The 22,092-nt window shown below is 35.7% G+C and overlaps 1 protein-coding gene across 2 annotated transcripts in view; it reads right to left on the reverse strand.

The window, feature by feature from the left end:
- LOC111047969 (protein FAM193A) overlaps positions 1-22,092 on the reverse strand; it is a 60,403-nt gene that overhangs the window by 17,763 nt on the left and 20,548 nt on the right. For both annotated transcript variants that reach the window (XM_039427340.1, XM_039427341.1), the window contains exons 15-18: positions 18,407-18,528; positions 16,982-17,210; positions 13,843-13,985; positions 7,892-8,309 (exon numbers count right to left, since the gene is read on the reverse strand). In XM_039427340.1, coding sequence (XP_039283274.1) covers positions 7,892-8,309; positions 13,843-13,985; positions 16,982-17,210; positions 18,407-18,528 — 912 coding nt within the window. The remainder of the gene's footprint in view (positions 1-7,891; positions 8,310-13,842; positions 13,986-16,981; positions 17,211-18,406; positions 18,529-22,092) is intronic.

The following is a 22,092-nucleotide window of genomic DNA, read 5'->3' on the forward strand; positions in this document are numbered from 1 at the left end:
GATGTTCTGTTCTTAAAGTTATTAGTGTGAATTGTATAACGTGAAACATGGAGCCTGAAAACGATATAGTTTGCTTGTTAATTGAAACGCCATTTCTAAGTGGAAAGAAAAGTACAGAAAAGATTTGATAAATGTGTTAAAAAGCCTCAACCAATTCTTCATACTCAAAAATCGGCCAATGGAGTTGGTGCTGACCGAAAAACTTCCAGCAATCATGGTAGGTTCAAGAGTAACTCATGGTTATGTAGGAGCTATTATTTAAATAAACTGTTTTGTTTCCGAATCAACAGACCACCAGTTTATATTATTTTTGTGATATACGAGTATGATATAATATATTATATGAATTGATTCAGCCATCGGCGAGGGGGGGTTAACTAATAACAGGGGGGGGGGTCGATTTGTTACTCAATATTGGGCTGTACCTATTTTTTCACCCTAGAGCCGCCACTGATTGGCAAGTGTCGAAATAAAATGAAGGGGATTAGGCTCGATTTCCAGGACACTTATTGAATCTAAAACTGCCTACCGACTTATTCACCGCGAACGCGCTCCTTACGCTCTTTATCAGCTGATCATATCTGTATGTACAGATACAGTAAGATCCAGATATAAGTTAATAAACCGCATCAACTGATGTTGAGTGAAACCACGTGTTCGCATTGTTGAGAACGCATAAGTTTGTACGCAGCTTAATATACTATTAAACCTAAAGATTATAATGGTACATTATAATGGTCCAGTTCTGATCGGGCAGCCGATGCGATCGGAAGCAATCTTATCGAGCTCCTAGGCTGCGAGCTTGAACCGGCCGGCCGGCTACTACTGTACTGAAATATTAACCTTCAAATTGAATTTCTACTAGCAGTCGTATTGTTACTCTCTCAATTATTTATAACCTAATAATAGAAACAAAGTGCTATTTCTCGAGTAGGTTAAGTTCGGCGTTATGGAGTGTGTTAAGTGTAAATCGGAGATCAAGAAGGATGGTGCTAAATGTTCAGACTGTCAGTCTGAATACACCTTGAGCTGCACTGGTCTTACTACTCGGAATAAAAAGTGGAAGTGTGATAAGTGTGTTACACCAGCCACAGGAACTAACAAAACAGTGGATCACGAACCATCGAACGCTGCATTAATGAAGGCAATCACCGATTTCAGGAAGGAGACAAACGAAAAGTGGGATAAAAATAAGGAAATGTGGGAACACATGAAGGAACAATTTCAGGCAGTCGAGAATAAATGTGATGAAACGAGTGAAACCGTCAACGCATTGAAAGAAGAAAACGTACGTCTGAAAAAGGAACTGGAACATGTAAAAGATAACGTACAGGACCTTCAGCAATATACGCGTAAAAATAATATCCTGATAACCGGTGTACCTGTTACTTACAGCGAGAATACTCTGGAAATATTGAGTGAGATAGCCCGGACCCTACAATTGAACTTTTACAACTCAGACATATGTGCGGCGCACAGGCTACAGGGTAGGAGAGGAGACGCGAGACCGCCGTCCATTGTAGTTCACTTTACATCTCGAATTACCAAAAATATATGGCTGAGAGCAAGAAGACACAAGGGCACACTCACAGCACATGAACTCAGACAATCGTTTCCTGAAACTCAAATCTACCTCAATGAACACCTCACACCTGAAACGAGGGCTACTTTCACCGCCGCTAGGAAATTGATGAAGGACGGGAAGCTACTGTAATTATGGACATCGAACTGCAAAGTGATGGCCAAGGTTTCGCCGGAGCAGCGCCCCTTCCGGATCCGTGATGTGGCACATGTGGATAGCTTGGGCGGCGACCCAACCAAGAGTGTCAGCATCCAAGACAACACCCCCAACCACAAGCATCATACTCCCCCAGAGCAGCAGTGAGAGGTGGAAAGTGTTAAGTAGTGATTTTAGTGACTTCAAATGCCGTATCGTGAGTTACTTTTTTGTTTTTTCATTTTGAGTTATCGTCACTTTTTTACACTTCATACTGTCTGGCTCTATCTAACAAGCAAAGTGCTATGAACAGGGTTAACTCGAAGTCTATACTAAACTAATCATTATCAGTTCAGTCATGAAATATATCTCAAAACGCTATTTAGCATGCCATTAATGTCGTTCTATATTCGCATGTTGTTCTGTACACTATAACTAGATAGGAGTAAATAATTAATTTATTTGATCAATAATTGAAGGATATCAATCAACAAGAAATTAACATAATTCGAATGATATTAAGCCGCAAATTATTGCATTTTTTTGATTATTAAGAGTTGCTATGTACTTTATTAAAATTGACTTCCTAATCGCTATTCAAACGTATCGCTAGTGCTGTAGTGCTGTGCATTATAGGAAATACAATACAATAAGCTTTTACTCCGTTAAAATAATCAATCTACAACTGATTTTAGCGAGCTCCAATTTATCGTACTGATAGTCGTATCTATATTCTAGGGTTCCCCAAATGACAGCATGAAATCGGTATATACTTCAATTTCTTGAATGTACATATATATAATCTCTCATAATCTCTGGCACAAGGCAGTTTTCTAAAATCTTATCTACAATACCGACGATAATTTTGCCTTTAGTATTCTCACAATAAAAATGAACTATAAGTTCAGCCGATGTAAAATTGCGCATGCCTCAAACGATCATAAAAAAGGAATATATGAAGTAATTTTGAAATCAAACCGAATAAGGAATATGAGGTAATTTTGTGTCTAGTTGTCTTGTAAATGATAAATATATGGAGCCCCCTCTGTACACTTTTCTGGATTAGTAGTACTCTGTTTTTTCTAGTAATAGACTATATTACAAGCTACTTATTATTAATTTCAGACTTATTTGATTGAATATTAATAGTGAATGGAATTATAGCACTTTGTGTCTCGCCAGATGCCTCTAATCTTGAATGGCATATCTAATGAAAAAACTGTATGGAGCCATTGTTTCGAGGAATTCGTAGATGCTAATAATGATATGTTAATTTATAATTGCTCAATGACAGTTGAATCCGTATGTTTAGTTGAGTAGCAATAATTCAATTTTAACTTTAACTTTTTTAATTCTTTAAATTAGCATTGTTATTCTATTGTTCCAATCAAATAACTGAACCCAGTGTTTATCTATAGCATTCAGCGAGGTTCAAAATATAAAACTGCTATGAGATTCATACACATAAAATAGCCGGTAGGTCGAGTTCGGCCAAAAAGCCTTGGTTCTTGGAATCAACGTTGCTAACAACAATGAATAGTTTAAGTGATGATGAGGATGACGATGGCTTTTCCTTTTCGGTTGGGGGTTGCGCGAGCCTTGACAGTTTTTCCGAATATTCCACATTTTTCAATAGTGCCGGTCTTGACAGCCTAAAAATTTTACATTGTAACATAAGGAGTTATAATAAAAATTTCCAAGATTATTTGGTCTATTTAAACTCAGTTTTTCCCAGATTAGATATTATAATTTTTTCAGAGTGTTGGCTGTCAAAGTGCGACGGTACGGTCGACCTGACAGACTTTGATCTATACAGAACTAACAACTATCGCAACCAGAATGATGGTGTTCTTATTTATGTTAATAAGCAGTTATCAGTAACGGCAACTGAGGTAACTCTCGGAGATGTTTATGGCTTGAGTCTTGATTTCAATTATCGCGGGGAAGTATTCAATTTATTAGGATTGTACAGAACATTTGACAGTAACATTGATAATTTTATTACTGAAGTAGAAAATTATTACAGAAACATCCCAAAAGATAGGAAATGCATTCTAATGGGTGACATAAATATCGACCTATTGAAAAATAATGTCATTACCGATCGGTATCTGAACAGTCTGTCAGGAGCTGGCCTGGTACAATGTATTGATAAGCCCACTAGAGAGACGGAGGCTGGAGGTGCGTGCCTGGACCATGCGTTTGTGAGATATCACGATATGTCGGCTATCAATTCTGCCGTTCTTCATACTTGTGTAACTGATCATTACAGTATTGCCTTAACAATCGCTTCTCCAAAACAATCGAATGTGCAGTCTAGTAAAAGCAATAGATATTATATTGACAAATTCCTACTTAACGATAACCTGGCGAGGGTGGACTGGGAGCCTTTCTTCGCCAGTGATGATACCAATGTGTGTGCTCAGATGTTCTGTCAAAACATTAAACAATGCATCGAGAAATCAAGAAAAAATTTACCTAATCAATCTGCCAAATCAAAAAAATTAAAACCGTGGATTACATCTGGCCTTGTCGCAGCCATTCGAACAAGGGATAAATTGAGTAAATCTTTGAAGAGACAACCCTTTAATACTGACTTGAAAAATCAATATCTAAATCACAGAAACCTACTGAGTAATCTCTTGAAACAGTCTAAAAAAATTTACTATCGGTCACAACTTAATGCTAACTATGGAAATCCTAGATTGTTCTGGAGTACAGTTAATGAAATAGCTGGTCATACTAAAACTAAAGACTCATTCCCTGTGCATAAATTCCTCTCCACAACTAACCATGATTCTCCCCAAGATTTATATAAGAACATATCCAACGATTTTAACATTTTTTTTCTGAAGTAGGCAGGAAACTAGCCGACAATATAGATTGCAGAGGAGAGCCTCTTATAAATGACAATATGTACATTAAACATTCAAACTTTATAATGAAACCAGTCACAGAGCAGGATGTCATTCGTCACGTGTCCAGCTTGCGTGGTGGCTCCGCCCCTGGTTATGATTCTGTTTCTTCTACTTTCCTCAAAAATAATTTAAATCTTTTCTTGAAACCTCTTCTCCACCTTATAAATTTAAGTATTTTTAGCGGTATATTTCCCGACCCCTTCAAACTAGCAAAAGTAATTCCAATATTCAAATCTGGAGTGCATAATGATAAAAGTAATTACCGACCTATTTCCCTGCTAAGTGTTTTCTCAAAAATCTTAGAAAAGATTGTTAAGGAGCAATTGACGACTTACCTTCAAGAAAATGAAATAATATGCCAATGCCAGTATGGATTTAGGCGAGACAAAACACTGAATGATGCACTTTTTGATATAAATGTAGAGATAAACCAAGCTATTTCTTCAAACACAAAATCAATGATGGTCTTTCTCGATTTAAAAAAAGCATTTGATTCCATAGATATTGAAAAAAATGGAACATATAGGTATCCGTGGCATCTCCCTGTCCTGGTTTAGCAGTTTCCTCTCTAAAAGGAGACAGGCAGTTTCCATAGCAGGTGTTTTGGGTGATGAAACAGATGTGGATTATGGGGTGATCCAGGGGAGTACCTTGGGCCCTCTCCTTTTCCTTATCTACATCAACAATATATCGAGACTACAACTTAATGGGAAAATTATGTTATTTGCAGATGATACTCTTATTTTTTTGAAGGGAAGATCATGGGAGGAGGTCCGTAACAAGGCTTCACAGGACCTTTTCCAGGTGAAGAAATGGCTGGACCAGAACACCCTTTCCCTTAATATATCAAAAACAAAGTATATTCCAATATCTCTGCGCCCCATAACAAACTACAACCTTGAGAATATAAAAATACATAATTGTGATAATCCATTGAGCAACCTATGTACGTGTGAAAGCATAGAGAAAGTGGACTCATACAAGTATTTAGGAGTTGTTTTTGACAGCCGAATGAGATGGTCAGAGCACATCTACCATCTGAAGTGTAGGGTTCGCAAATTTATATATGCTTTTCGCATGCTGACTGACATTCTCCATGAGATCGAAATCAAAATGGCCTACTATGCTTATATTCAGTCTCTCCTCTCCTTTGGCATCATTGCTTGGGGGGGAGCTTTTAAAACAGTGCTTGAACCCCTCGCAGTGGTCCAAAGAGAAATCATTAAAACAGCTTTTAAGAAACCTAGACTTCACCCAACTATTGCACTTTTTCAGGAAACAGCTATTCTTACAATTAGGCAACTATTCATAAAAACACTCCTTACTAATATATATAAAAATCAAAACACTATTTTCTCCACAATCACACATCAACATAATACTCGCTATTCACAAAACATCCAAATTTTATCTTCCCATCTCTATAAGTCCTATTCCACAACCAATCCTACATATATTTCTGAAATTCTCTATAGAAACATAAGTAGCAACTTTACCAGTTGGAACCTATTTGAGTCTCTCTCAATAGGTACATTCAAGAAGAAAACACGCCTGTTGCTATCAAATATAGGGTCAGAGAACTCTGAAGGACTAATAATGTCGGCATATAGGTAACCGAACTGAACATAAAAATAATTGAAACCTGGAATTAATTTATCTCATCGACATTATTTTTTCAATATCTATTAATCTTATTTTCAATATCTATCTAGCTAATTGTAATATATTCGCGCTCTGATAAATTTTCTTTAATTTTTTTTTTAACCTGATGAATGAGAGCCCGCGCATGGTTCTGGGGACGCCCTCTGGCTCATCCTCCAAATCTACGTGGTTTATAAATTTATTAATTTTTTACATTATATTTTTCACATTTTTTTACTACATATATTTTTTTCTTTTTAATTACTCACTTTTAACATTAAACTAACCCTTCATTATTATTATTATTCTACAACTTGAGACCATTACAATATCCCAAATTGGTCAATCTGTTGGGGCCCGCGCCTGTTTCTTGTGGATTAGTCATCGTCATCCAGACAACAGGTCTGCGTACCAATACCCTATGACATAGTGCTATTATACACAATCACCAACAGATTATTGTAACTGTTGTTTTTGTAATATCTAGTATAATATTATCAATTTACCATATTATCTATTCAAAAAAAGTCAATCCTTATTAACGTGAATGTTTACAAAAATCTGAATCATCCCTCGGAATCTTCCAAACGTATTGGCAATCCGAAGAACTAGTCTTCACACACAGACCTCAGGTCCATGTGAAGATCATTCCTGAATTAAAGCACTGTCGGTTCACGACTCTTCCCTGATAAGTTATGAATCTCAATCATGATAAAATACTAGGTTGTGTATTTTTTGAGAACCACTTTCTATTTGATTTAATTTTAATTTTTTGGTGTTTTTTATTGTACAAAATATTATTCTTATGTATGAGTTCTTGTAAGAGTATGTAGAACTGACAGCAGATTGTAAATCATATTGTTTTGTTTTATATGAGGAATGAATAATTTTTTGAATTGAAATTGAATTGAATTATAAGTCAATATTTTCTATTTTAGAGATATTTGAGTGGAATAATTTTTGTATTCAAAACATCTAAATTCGATAATATGGTTTGTATGGATATTTTTCGGCTCAACATTTTTTGAAAGTGAAGACCTAAAACACATAACCCTATACAAGATATCGTCATACCTATTTCACTCCCGATCATTCCAATTATGTGTGTTTTAAAATAAATGAAGAATAGAGAAAGAGGATATTTAATAAGTGTCCTAGAAAACGGGCCATAGTCTATCAAATTAAAGAACAATCAAGTATCCCTACATGAATAAAGTAATAAAATAGGGAAAATCCATGATCATTATACAGTACAGTGTTATAAACTAACATAGCTATAGCATAATTGCAATGACAGTATAAGATTAACATTGGTGTTGCTATCCTTGTCTATCATTCGACAAAGCAGATAGCGCTATTTTTTTCTAGTTTTCTAGATCAGAAAAGGACCAACTTGCGTAGCGCAAAACAGTTTCCTTTCCAAAATAAATATATAATTTATTATTTGAAACAAGAATGAACCGTTATCACATCAGATATAACAGTATTAGCTATACTCTATAGAAGGCAGAGTATCGGTAACGCTGTTCTCCTATCTTTTTCCACTGCCATTATAATAATGTGGATTGATTTTATAGAAGCAAATAAATGTGATTTGATTTGATGATTGACTGACCTTGTCCGTTGAGAAGTGTGTAGAGCACCTGGTCTTCATTGGGCGTGGCTCCGCGTAGTGTGATGGTGACCGTGGGCTCGGAGCTGTGAGGCTCCATCACCCTCTTGATGGTCACCATTTGTGGCTCACTTTTCGCCGCAGACGCCGCTGAAGCCGACGCCTGTCCGCCGTTCTTACCCGCGTTCTTGCTCTTGTTACTCGCGTTCGTACTATTGTTGTTCTCCTTCGCTTCTCCTCCCCCTCCCCCTCCTCCGCCACCGCCTTTCTTCTTTCCTTTCTGGTTCTTTTTGTTCTGTTTCTGTTGTTGTTGCTGCTTCTTCAACAGCGCCGCCTGCTGCTTTTGCTGCTGAATCAGAAGTTCCTGTCGTCTTCGTTCCGCCTCTTCTTCTTCTCTTCGCTTACGGTCCAGTTCTTCTTGCTGTTAACCAATAAGCATGAGTATTATGGTCAGAAATAGAATGCAATGACTTTTTATATTTGTTGACGTTTCGAAGTTTGGACAGTAATGTGCACTCTATCACTTGACCACGCACAAACAACAATAAAACTAATTTTAAAAAGTTGAAAGTAACCATAGGAAAATGAGAAATAAAATAGTGAGTAAAAAATTATTTAAAAGGTAATGAAACAGGAAATATTTGTATTTAATCAAAACTGAAGTGTATAATGTGAAGTAATAATGTTTTGGTTGTTGATGTTGAACTTCTTCAACATCAACTTTTTGGAAGACGTTAATTTTTGTTTTATTTTATTCTATTTCTAATTTTCCGTAATTTAATTTTTGCTTTTATGTTTATTTTATGAATGAAATGTGGCGAATAAGTTGAATTTTTATATTCGAAGTATAATGACTATAAGAGTTTTGGATGAGCTTGTCTCTTTTCAAAGTTCTGTAAATAAGGTATCCTTAGTTTCTCACCCGATCTGATTTTTTTTTGTAATAGAATGAATAATAATAAATTATTCTTTATATACAGAGTGGCACAAAAGTCACTCACTACCCATGAGGTTGTGTAAAGTAATCTTCAAGTTTCATGATGGTTGATGAATTTTGTGCCATTGTGCATGATTCGAAATAATGGAACAAATAAATAGTTCCGTGAAATTCAATGAGAATACTTGAGATTATAGTACTTAAGACAAAATACTTCATTTATTTAAATAACTAGATACTTTTTTATGTTATTGTATCATGATTATTAGCATAAATGACAAACAATAGAAATTTGTATTATTGGTGAAATATTGAATTTGTAATAGATTAATCCGCATTGTGATTTCTTTGTAAAGGAATACACCAACTTCACTATCTTACTAACAATACATTTTATGAGTCACTCTTCATTAAATTCTGAGATCAAAGATTAGTATGATTGAATGCATTACATACAGTGGTTCTCAATCTTTTCACTTCGCGCCCCCCTGCATAATTCAGCCGTAAGCCGGGGCCCCCTACATGTATAAGCGTATAACAAATTCTATACAAACGATTATAAATTTATTTTAATTTATAATTTATGGTTGTTACTGTTGTTTCTCATAGCAATTAACAATAAAAAGAGCTTCAGTGTGAAGGATGAGCTTGTTTTTTTCGCACATAGTTTGTTGAAAAGAGGTGTCAGCTCTGATTACGCTACTCCAGTTCCTGGGTCACATCCAGTCTTGATGTAAATTTACTTTTCATGGCAGCTAGAGAAGAAAACCCAGTTCCACACGAATAGGTTGTCGCAAATGAAGTCAATATTTTCAATGCCTTTTCACTCAAAAATGGGTGTTCCTTGTGCACACCAATCCAGAAGGATGTGAGAGAATATTCTTCAAACTTCATTTCAAGCGCATAGTCACCTTGGAGATCAATGAGGTTTTCTTTTTCTATAATGTTGAGGGAGCACTCATTGATTGAGAATTTGAATGGGTTTTGAATCCATGCCAAACCATTCAAGTTCTCATTAAAATATTTTTAAGTAGAATTTTAAAAGTAGAAAGATTGCTAATAAGCAATCTTTCTACCAAGCTTTGCTCCCCCCCTGAACATTCATCGCGCCCTCCTTGGGGGGTCGCGCCCCACACTTTGAGAACCACTTTATTACAATATTGAGTTTATGTATAATTAGCTGACAAAGCAGTGTGTGATTTAATAAACTTGACCTTTGGATAACAAACATTTTATCAAAATTTTTGGAAATAGTACAGGCTCAGCCTAGTTTTTCCTCCAATGTCATAACTATATTATGATTATAGTGTTTTGTACAATGAATAGATGAAAAAAATAAATAAAAAATAAAAATAATTGCACACATAGGAGTTCTACTAGAACGAACACCTTCAAATATTTAGGTGTAAATATTCTACACTAATTGAAGGGGTCGTGATGAATAGTGGCAAGAAACCAACGTTAGTAGACAGACTAACTTTGCCAAGCAACATCTTCTGCAAAAATGAACTGCAGCTACCATCTGTTAGCCAATATGCTCAACTATAAGTTCATAATAACAGGTCTAGTACCTCGAGATGCTAATACTCAATTGGCATTTCATTTTATTTTGTAATAGTATTTTCCCATGTTGTAAAATTTGTATTGCTTTTATTATGTATTTCAAAGATGTTTTTTTTTTCTGCCAATAAAACATTTTCATTTTGCTGTAATATGACAACAGAGTGCTCTGTTGATACATTATGTTATCGCCCATAACAATTTTTAAGTGGAGATTCCGGTCAAGACAGTGTCAAGTAACAGAGAAATTTACTTTGCAAAATAGCATGCAAAGGAAATCTTGTGTTTGGGAGTGATAGCAATGATTCATATGAATTTATACACAATTCTGAAGTAGATCCTGTCTACATCAAACCACAAAACAATGAAATCTCTTCTAAAACCGAATTTGAAGTGAGTGTTGCTCAGCACTGTATTAAACAAAATAATAATCGTCCAGTGTACAGTTAGATTATATTTCTATGTTATGTGTTGAAAACTTTTATTTTATTTATTTCATGTTACAAACCAAATACATTTCAAATAAAAATACTATAGTCAACTGTGTCAAACGCTTTTGCAAGGTCTACAGATAGCAAAAAAATCCTGTTTTTTCCCTATTAAGGTGTATATATCTTTAATCAAGTTGAATATATGGTTATTTAGGGTTTTGTCGCTCCTATAGAATGTTATGTGAGACTAAATAATCAACTAATTGCTGTCTAATAATTTTATCTGGTATTTTGGCAAGAGTACAAGCATCTAATACAAGGCCCTGGCCTACGATATTGCAACGTCGCAGTGTAGGCCTAGAATCTAAACATGATTAGTGAAAAGGATTTAAAAAATACTAGCTGATCAAGTTAAGGTAAAAGGTCTCTAATTCACATGAAGGTTTTTTGGACCGTTTTTGTATATTGGAATAACTTTGCCAAGTTTAAGGATTTCAGGAAAAACACCCTCTGTGATATTTATAAGTTGACTATGTAAGTTATTGGATATTTCAAGATTTCAATATTTTTCTTTATAATATCTGTGAAAATGCAATCGATTCCTGGAGATGAACCTCCTCTCATGCTATTTAAAACCCTGACTACATCTTCCTCTGTAACATGTTGCAAGTCAGTCTGGAATCTGATTGGTGCTCTCTATAATCTATAACAACTTCGCTGACCGGAGGAAATGTACTGGCAAGGCTGACACCAACATTAACATCACTAAAATCATTGGCAACATCATTTATGTTGTGTCTGTCAATCAACTCCATCCTGTATAAAATTACTAATAGGGAATGTTTCTCTATTATTTTTAGCTCCTGTCATTTCCGCTATATTACTCCATAGCCTCCTGCTATCGTTTTTCACCTCCATGATTTATACGATAATAACTTATTTTTGCTTCTCTAATAGCATTAGACAAGTCCTAAAAATGTTTTTCAAATGATAATGCTGGGGATGCCTCTTCAACTGTTTACTCAACTTATCTCTGTGTCTGATTGATTTAATGAGATCACTAGTTATCCACGGTTTGAGTTTTCTAGTTTTAGCAGAAACAAATGTTTCCAGTCATGCTCTGAAATAAGGGAACTTACTTTGGCCTTGTCCATAATAGTGAAATTCTGAGGTATCCTATTATAAACTTCAACACGGGACAGAGGATCTATGCCCGCTACAATGAAATAATGATCAGTGAGTTCAGAAATAATGACACCAGAGCAAACATCTGTGTCACCATAGTCAGTGAAGATATGATCAATACAACTCTTCGAAGTACTGGTAGCCCTAGTTGGCACGCTAACGCAACTCACAAACCCAGTACCGCAAAGAACATCCTAATAGTGTTGTGACAATGGATCTGTAGTCTCCGGCAAAATGCAGCAATTTATATCCCCAACAATCCAGTTTGTTTGGAAAGGCAATAAGATGCTAAATCTTGAACGAAATGATCCAAGTCGCCGGCTGAAGAGGGACGGCGGTACACTGCCAAAACGCAGTGCTGCCCTCCACTTAATTCTATGTCAATTTTCAAACATGTTGCTCTATGCAAATAAATTTCCTCACATCCTACCGCTAGATCCTTACTAGATCCTCACCCCATCGTTTTGATTTCTACTTTTCTTATTTAAAAATACATTGATCCCTCCAAACAAGCATGCATCAACATCCCCTTCATCAACCCAGGTCTCAGTTAAAACAATCATATTGAATTTCATTTTATAATATTATTCAGTATAACAGTGAGTTCATCAAAACTCTTATTGAAACTACGGATATTTGTATGAAAATGGAGACTGTCCCATCCCTCATGCTTTCAGCCTGACAATTGGGAAAGAGGTCAAAGCCATCAGTGTCATCATATTTTTCAGCTTTGATACATTAATTGAAATTAAGCAAATCGTCAGTCATCACTACTCAATAATAATTCTTGTAAAATCAATTAAAAATACTATAGGTTCCAAAGTAATAATAAATTCAACAACGCTAACTGCATTTAGTGATACTGAACAGTCCAAAAAAATTCAAGATTGGAAAGATGCTGAACGACTTATCAGGAATGATAACATGAGAAGGAAAGGATGAAGATGAGATGTGAATGAAAGGATGAAAAATAAAACATGGAAGAGAGTGAGATGAATAAAAGAAGAAGGAATGAAAGCCATATAATTCATATATAAAACCAATACATCCATAAAATTGGAGAAGTTGGGGAAGTGATGAAATTTGAAGTTGCATTTTGAAATATTTGAAAGTTGATGCAATAAAGACCAAGAAAAAATTGATAAAGGCTGCAATTTGAAAAAATCAAACATTGGTTCCTTATATCAGGACACACGTTTCTACTGTCATTTGCAAAAATTCAAATAGACCACCCCCACGTATAAGACCTTGCGAGATGAGTCGATTTTGAAACGTGGACATAAAAAGAAATTTATCGACATCTGAATTAACAAGATAAATTTTTTATCTTGAACAGCTCAATCTGACATACGGTACTGAATTCTCGTGAAAAAATGCATTAGTGGCTCATAACTCAAATTTTCAAACATATGATATCTTAAATTTTAATTTACGTCACTTATCCTAGAGCTAATGAAATTATTTTAAATTCAAAAACATTATTACTCGACTATTGAAATGAAAAATGTGTAAATCAGCATTCAATCTTTCAATTTTTAAAATATTTTTGTATCAAAAAAGTGCCAAGCCACAATTTCTGTTGTAATAGTATTTTGAAGATCCATTTCAGGACATACCCTGTATAAATTCATAAGATACTAAGTTCTATCACTCCTCAATGAACTAAAGTATCAGTAGAACCAAAAATATTGTTGATATTACATTCACAATGATTTGAGGATTTGATTGAATTTTGAAACTCCTCTAGCTCAAAATAAGAAAAATGTGGATTGGCACTATTTCATTGGCACTATATCCCTTCAATTATATTGTACAGAACAACTGCGAAACAACCGAATTACCTTTTTCTGTCTTTGTCTGGCTTTTTTCGCTGCCTTCTTGGCATCTTGGCATTTGGCTGCTGGATTTCCTTCTATGAAGTCCAATAAATCTTCAAGGGCTCTTGTGTCCTTTGCGGCTTCAGTGGTGGTAGGTGCTACGGATGCTGAGAAATCAACAATATGCACTAATTAGAAACATAGATAACATGAATCAAAATTTTCAACTTTTTCTACATCCAATAACGAAACTACATGGTTGGGCATGGAGGTATGGATGATTTGAAATAAAAGTTACACTATTTTTTTAACGAAACTCACAATTTATTTTTTTAGTATGTAGCTTGGATGTTACCTTTATGAAAATTGAAACATTGATTATGCATGAAAAATGAAATCTGTTAAATGCTGTCTGTTCTTGACCATACACTCCTGTAGACGTTATAAGAAGTTGTACATACACGTGGTACCGCTCGAATTTCTTGTGTTATTGCTCCACTCAGGGCTTCAAGGGTTCGTGGTTTGTTTATGTATACACGTGCTCTTTAACATTTGTATAACGAGCAAAAAAGATGTTATTTTTCATACATAATCAATGTTTCAATTTTTTCCTCTTTAATTTTAAAAAATGGCAACATCCAAGGTACACACTAAAAAATAAATAAAGAGTCGTTTAAAAATGAGTGTTTAACTGTTATTTCAAATCATCCATACCTCCCTGCACAACTCTGTAAGACGATAAATATTACTAAATCTTCTCGAATGAGGACAAACAACCTGAAATCTTTCAATTTTGAACAGGTTCACATATTTGAATGGAAAGCTAGCCACAGATATGTGCGATAGCATATCAAGAGCTGATACTTTGTTGATAACCTTATAAAAAAATATCATGGTGCAATTCCTTAGAGGCGTCTCGAGACGCGTGGTTACAGCCTCAAGGATAGAGTACATAACCTTAATTCATAAGATTTGATGATTCATTAGATATGAATCGTAAAAGAAATATAGTAGTTAACACTTCTAATTCATCTGTCGCCTTAACGTTCATGCAATATAAAAATCCAATGATTTATCGTATCTTTTGAATTTATAGGTTATGTGCTCTAGCCGTGACGGCTCAACCGCGCTGCTAATAGCCGCAAGCCTCGAAACGCTTTTAAGAAATTGCATCTTTATTGGGCCCTAAGACTTGCGGGAAATGAGGGATAGTACAAAGCATGCAAAAACAAATGAGAGGCGAACTCTATGAAGGTTCCAGTCATCGGTCGAGACAAGATACGCCCATTCATACATACATTCATAACCATGAGGCACAATAATAATTACAATAAGTAGCGCACAACAAGATGGTCCCATTTGAAGCAATGAAAGCCAGAGGCCACCTCATCGTCCGCTCACATTCAATAGGGGCCGGTTTCCGAGCTCGGGATTTGGCCAAGTTCTAGACTTTTTACAGCTGGAGTCAGAAAATTGGAGTCTTTCCGAAACGGGGCGTAGTCGTAGTCATTGTCATTAACGTAGTCACGTTTGAATTAAATTTCGAAAAAACTAGAAAATTGAATACAAAATAAAATAAAGAGAAAATAGTGTTAAGTTTCAGCTTAATAACTTACTTTCGCTGGCTCTACAGTCCGGTGTGGACCTTGGCCTCCCTCACGATTTGCCTCCATGCTTCTCTGTCTTCTGCCTTTCTCCTCCACGACCGCACTCCCATGATATGCAAGTCCTCCTCCACATCCCGTAGCCACCTCTTCCTTGGTCTTCCACGCTTTCTAATCCCCATCAAGTGCGTTCATCAAGTTGTTGGGTAACCTGTCTATTCCCATTCTTGTCACGTGACCAAGCCACCTTATTCTTTGCGCTTTGATGAAACGCACAATATCTTCTTCATTCAGGAACACGTTCACCTCTAAATTACTCCTTGCTCACCAACCTTCTGCTGTTCTCACTGGTCCCAACACTCTTCTTATAATCTTCCTTTCGAAGATGCGCAGCACATTTATTTCTTTAACATATTATAATGTCCATGCTTCTGCGCCGTATGACACTACTGGTCTAATAAGGGTTCTGTAGATTTTCAATTTCGTTCCTCGAGAAAGGATCTTGGACTTTATTAGTCTTAAGTTGGCGAAATATGCTCTATTTCCAGCTAAGATTCTGCTATGAATATCCTCTTGTATCCTATTATCATTATTGATTATAGTGCCTAGCTATTTAAATTCCCTTACACCATTTAGCTGTTGACCCAGACTTGTAATGTCAGTTATTTGTCTGCGTCTATCTTCTGCCGTCATTTTAAGGTACTTAGATTTTTCTGTGTTAATATCCAGGCCTATTTTCTTTCCTTCTTCTTTTAATACTCCCAACATATCCAGTAGGTTTTATTTTGACCGTGAAATGAGTACAACATCATTATAATGATATACAACATCTGCGTAGGCACATACTTGGACCGATTTAAATGTAATGTTGCCGTTTATCTTAAGAGCTTGGAGAACCGTATTCAACGCCAGATTGAATAACACTGCTGACAAGGCAACTCCTTGTCTCACACCGCTTGTTACAGCAAAGGGTCTACTACATCTGTTCTCTATCTTGACACAGGAATGAGCACCATCCATTGAAATAAGAATCAACTTTATCAGTTTTTGTGGTATTCCAACTTTCATGAGAATTTTTGGCAGTATATTTCTATTGATAGAATCAAAGGCTTGCCGGAAGTCTACAGAAGGAAGTCTACAGTGTAGATCAACATTATATTCGTAGCACTTTTCCATCATTTGTCTCATTACTAAAATTTGATCCATGGTTCCTCTGTTACTACGAAATCCACACTGTAAAGTTTCAGCTATTTTGAATTATTTAGGAATGTTTAATTTCGTTACTCAAGGAAAAACGTTTCCAATTTATAGAAATGAGAAACTAAAAACTGCGACTACTGTCATGAAAACTGCCACCACTCCCCGTTTTGGAAAGCCAATTTTCTGACTTCAGCTGTTTAAAGTCTAGAACTTGGCCAAATCCCGAGCTCGGAAACCGGCCCTTAGTGATTGTAGAAGTTAGCATATTATTTATTCATGCTTGTGGCTTTTATTGGCAGAGAGATGTTCTGCCTCATCTACTCATTATAAACAATTGGAACATTGTGAAAGTGACTGACCAGGAATAGAAGGTTTAGTGGTGACTTGGGCAGTGGCTGCATTGACTGCAGCTGGCGACGACGCAGCCGCATTGTTGGCGCTGCATGCAGCTGAAGGCGATGCTGCTGCAGTTTGAGAGCCACCTCCGCCGCCTCCTCCCGCCTTGTATTTCGCCTTCTTCTTTGTCAGCAACTGTCTCAGCCTCTCTCTCATCTCCTGGTAATTGCGGCTGACTGGTGCCACTGAAGGCTGAAATATTACCATAATATTCAAAATTTATTAAAAAATTCATTCAATAGAACTCATCAATTCACAAATTATCTAACTAACCCAACCTCTACGAATTTTAATTCAAGTGAATTTAGGGTATAATATGAAAGCAAAAGTGGACACTGATGAGTAGTGAATACATCACTGAAACCTATAGAAACAATATTATCAATATAAATTAACAAAAGTTTCAAAATGATCAATGAGCACGATTTTTGTTTGTAAACATGAGATTGTGGCTCAATTCAGGCCATTTGCAGTACAAGTAGGAATTTGGAAAAAATATTGAATTCTTGTGATGGAAATCGAGAAATATTTTCAAATATATTATTATCACAGAAGTTTCAAGCCATAAAAAAGTATACGAATTTATGAAATAACCAAAAAATAGCTTTGGAAGAATCAGCAACTGATGATAAAATACCTTCTCAAGGAGTTTGATATCTTTGGAATCCATTAATAAAATAAAATGAATACAAAAATAATGTAAATAACTACTGATTAGTACACTGAAAGACTCCAACAGCTAACTACTTCACTTAAAAACCTTAGAAACCCGTGATACCAACTGTCAACTATCAGAGTTTATTACCAACATAAACATTAGAGTAATAGTGAGTAACTAAGCTTACGAATAATCAACAGAATGCACAAGCATTTGAAATAAAAACATAAAATTTGATTATTTCAATTATTTTGGTTGCTGATTTCAAAGAGTAATTTTGAAATTGATACTACATTTTTAGAATCAAGGAGAGGAAACTTCAGTTATTTATTTGAACAAACGATGTTCCCAATGATAACAATGATTCATAAAAGTTTCATTCAATACGGTAAACGACTCATTACATTGGACTAACTAATGTCTCAGTGACTTATATGCTTATTATACTTTTATTCAATTCATTTCACCAAAAAACGAAAATAATGCAGAGTTGTGACAGTTGGACAAAAACAATAATTATTAAATAGCTATATCAGCTATGTTGGTATAAGTATATTGAAAGTCAACTGTATGTCATGAATTAAATTACGCTATATTTCTTGCTTTAATCACCAACATTTTCATAAGAAATATATATATTATTTTCAGATAAACAAAGGATGATTAATTTTTTAAGGAATTCGTGATTTTCACAAGCGAGTAAAAGTTTGAAAAAATGAAAACAACTGACCACTCCATGTCCGAAAACTTCGCAATAGCAGCAATCACAGTGCCGGGAATCTCTTTGAGTTGACGTAGAACGCTCCGAGCAACTGTCTTCCGGACTCGTCGAATCTTCTTCATCGCCATGCTCTGAAAATAAGTAGAAGTGCAATAAATCCATCATTATAAATGTTGAATAATAATAAATTTTATTTCCATCAGAATACAAAAAAAAACAATCATGTGTGAATAATATTCAAAATAGAGTATAAAATTTACTACTATGAATGTGAAGAGTATTTTTTCGGAAATTAACATACTCAACTATGGGAAACCCATTTACTAGAGCAGGTGTAGTAGTAATACATTTTGAGAGGATGTGCAAATACATAGGGTAAGTGAGCTCACATATTGTTCGAAATTATGTCCTTCAGTTGTTATAATCCAGTTTATAACGGCGCTTTTGAATTTTCTTGAGTTTTCTATTATCTTGATGTTCGGGAAGTAAATTATGGAGTTTTGGTGCTAGGTGGTTGAAGTGTCGTTGGTATGTTGTCTTCCTTGCCACGTTCGTGATGAGACGGTTTCTATTTCTTGTGTTATGACTGTGGTTTCTGTTTTGGAAGCTTTCTGGATTTTTGTGTAGTCTGCGAATAATTTGTAGGGAGTAGAGCTGTCTTGCGTCCATCTCACCGAATTAATTGTAGAGCTGGTCTGACGGATGACGAGGTGGCTTTTGTTTGATGATTTTTATGATCAGTTTTGCACTTTTAAAAAGAGGTCAAGGTGCACGTAGTTTATGCCTCCCCATCCAACAATCCCATAGTTAAGCAAAGACTGAACTGAGGAATAGTAGACCATTTTTTATACTACTCGTCTATAAATGTTCTCAGCACTTTGAAGTTGAATACTGCCTTTCTCAGCTTCCTGCAGAAAGAGCTAAGTATTCCTTTTCGAGTATGATATTACAGTAGTAGGTTCCATGGGAATCCTATTCCAATTAAAAAAAATCTGTCGCTTCAAAACTTTTATCCGCCATCTTGGATCCGTCATATGGATCCAACTTCATTTCGAATCCAACTTCATTTCTTCAAATGGGAAGGTGGTCATCATATGATAAATCATTTCGATACAGAATTTCAAAGGGAAATTAATGGCGAAACCCGCACATCGATATCTCAAACAGTTTCAATGATCTCAACATTTAAAGGTACTTATAGATGATACAACATTGAATAATCAAAAGTTAGTAAATAGTAGGGGTATTCACAATGTAGTAGTTAGCTGGCTAAGTCGAGCTATTCGCTAACTCTTGCTATTTTCTAAGTCTGAGTTAACTCAATGCTATAGTAGTACATAAGAAAAAAATAGCAGACAAGATAGCAGATAGCGCAGGTTTGAGTCCGCTAACTCTACATAACTCTGTTAAAACGGCGGCCATATTTGTTTTGATCATATTTGGTAGCAAAAGTGAGGTTATAAACTTTGAATTACACAAGTTATCCGCTTGGACCGCTATTGTGATTAGCTTATTACTTAGACCAGTTACAGAATACACACGCTGGGAAGTCTAGCCTCTGAAGCCAACATCTACTGCCATATCGCCAAATCGTGACGTCATCATCGGATAGAAAACTTTCAGATTGTGTCTACTTCAGAAGGATGTAAATTATTATTCATTAAAATGGTAAACTCTCGCTACGCTCCCGCTGAAATAGACACAATCTGCTATGGAAAACAATGTAAACAAACTCTACAGAAAAGTTTTCTATCTGATGCTGACGTCACGATTTGGAGATATGGCAGTAGATGTTGGCTTCATCGACTTTCAGTATGAATGTACAATGGGCCGTGTCTATTCTATAGCTGGTCTTAGCAAGGTCTATAAATACAGGTCATGACACTCATGTTGCTTATGGAGCGGCCATTTTATGGGGTCTTTATGGCGGTACATTTGAAAATCCAATCTAATTCAATTTGCTCGTAACAAAATTGTGCATTTTAAAAACAATATTCTAGTTCAAAAAATATGTGAATTAAGGTTTTCAATGTTTTAATAATTGAATTTCAATAATAAATGCTCCAATTATCCATTTATTTATTATTAAAAATTGTTCTTATTCTTGTAACTCAAGGATTATGATTCAAAAGGCATTGGGACAAGACAGAAATATGCGAGGCCAATTTGAAAAAGAGTTTCAAGTTCCTGATGAATTAAATCTAAAAATCAACAATTCAGTTCCTAGTTGTAATCTAAATATTATCAGTATTGCGTTAGAACTCGTAGAGAACGGACAAATAGTGGAGTAGTAATAGTGTAGTGTACAAGTAGTGAGTTAGCAGTTTGTTCGCGATCAAAAGTGGAACAAAAATATTGCATCAAATATCGGTCGTCGACCGCGGAATTCATGCAAGCAAAGCGACCTGCTTTTCGCGGCCGTTCTAAAGCTCGCGTTCGCGTTTCCGTGTGCGTGAGTGTTGATACGAGGGCTGTTTGAAAGGTATGTTTTCAAAATATGTCTAACTTAGTGAAACCACCTAGTATTCCTACAGAAGAGCAAGGAGAACAGGAAGCCACTAACGACAGTATGGACACCAACACCATGCTAAATACATCAGAAATCCAGTGTTCACCGGATAAATATATCAAATTAAATAAACTCGAAACTTCAACCGAGCAGGTACTTTTCATCGCCTGGAAAGAGACTGATGAGAAGAGGAAGGAACTGGAGAAGAGCAAATTGGAACTGTTAAAAAAAGTGCAAATTATTATTCATTAAAATGGTAAACTCTCGCTACGCTCCCGCTGAAATAGACACAATCTGCTATGGAAAATTCAATAAACAAACTCTACAGAAAAGTTTTCTATCTGAGAAGAAGATTCACAGCTCACAGCCTACCAGCTTGGCTACCAACTTGGAATCAAATATAAGAAGCTGTATTGGCTGATCGGTAAAAACTCCAACATACAAATCCAAAACAGAGTACTTCTGTACAAACAGATACTAAAGCCAGTATGGACATATACAACTTTGGGGGTGTACCAAATACAGCAACATCAATGTCATACAACGGTTCCAGAACAAGGTGCTGAGGAACATTGTGGATGCTCCTTGGTATGTCAGGAACAGCGATCTTCATAGAGACCTGCACGTCGACCTGGTGTCCACCGAGATCCAGAGGCATGCGGAGAGACACGAGGGGCGACTGCACCAACACGACAACGTTGAGGCGAACCAGCTGCTAGACAATGGAGGGTTGGTGCGGAGGCTCAAAAGGAGGAAACCGTATGAGCTAGTGTAGTGCTTGTTCAATTAGTGTCCAGTGAAAGAGCAGAGCAATGATTGAGTGAATCTAGCTTCTATAGTACAGTCATAAGTGTACAGTCATATTAATTAAACAATCAATATCAGTAAAAATATCTAATGAGATATTCGCTGTTAACATTTTCAAGTAGTATGTTAGGGTAGAAAAAATTAGCTCATTAGTCTCCAGACTACATAGCTATAGTATTGACAATAAAAAAAATTATTCTGTCGGAACAATTTAGTTTACTATTCAAAGCCAAGCAATATCCCTTGAGCAATATTACAAAATAACACATCATGTTGTTCAATCCATAATGATAACAGCTGATAAATTTGAAAATTGGTAAACTAGAAACCCATAAAATGGCGATTATGCAATGCATCACGGGACTGTGTCATGACCTGT

The sequence above is a fragment of the Nilaparvata lugens genome, chromosome 4 (genome assembly GCF_014356525.2).
Source record: "Nilaparvata lugens isolate BPH chromosome 4, ASM1435652v1, whole genome shotgun sequence".
In the NCBI taxonomy this organism is placed as follows: Eukaryota; Metazoa; Arthropoda; class Insecta; order Hemiptera; family Delphacidae; genus Nilaparvata; species Nilaparvata lugens.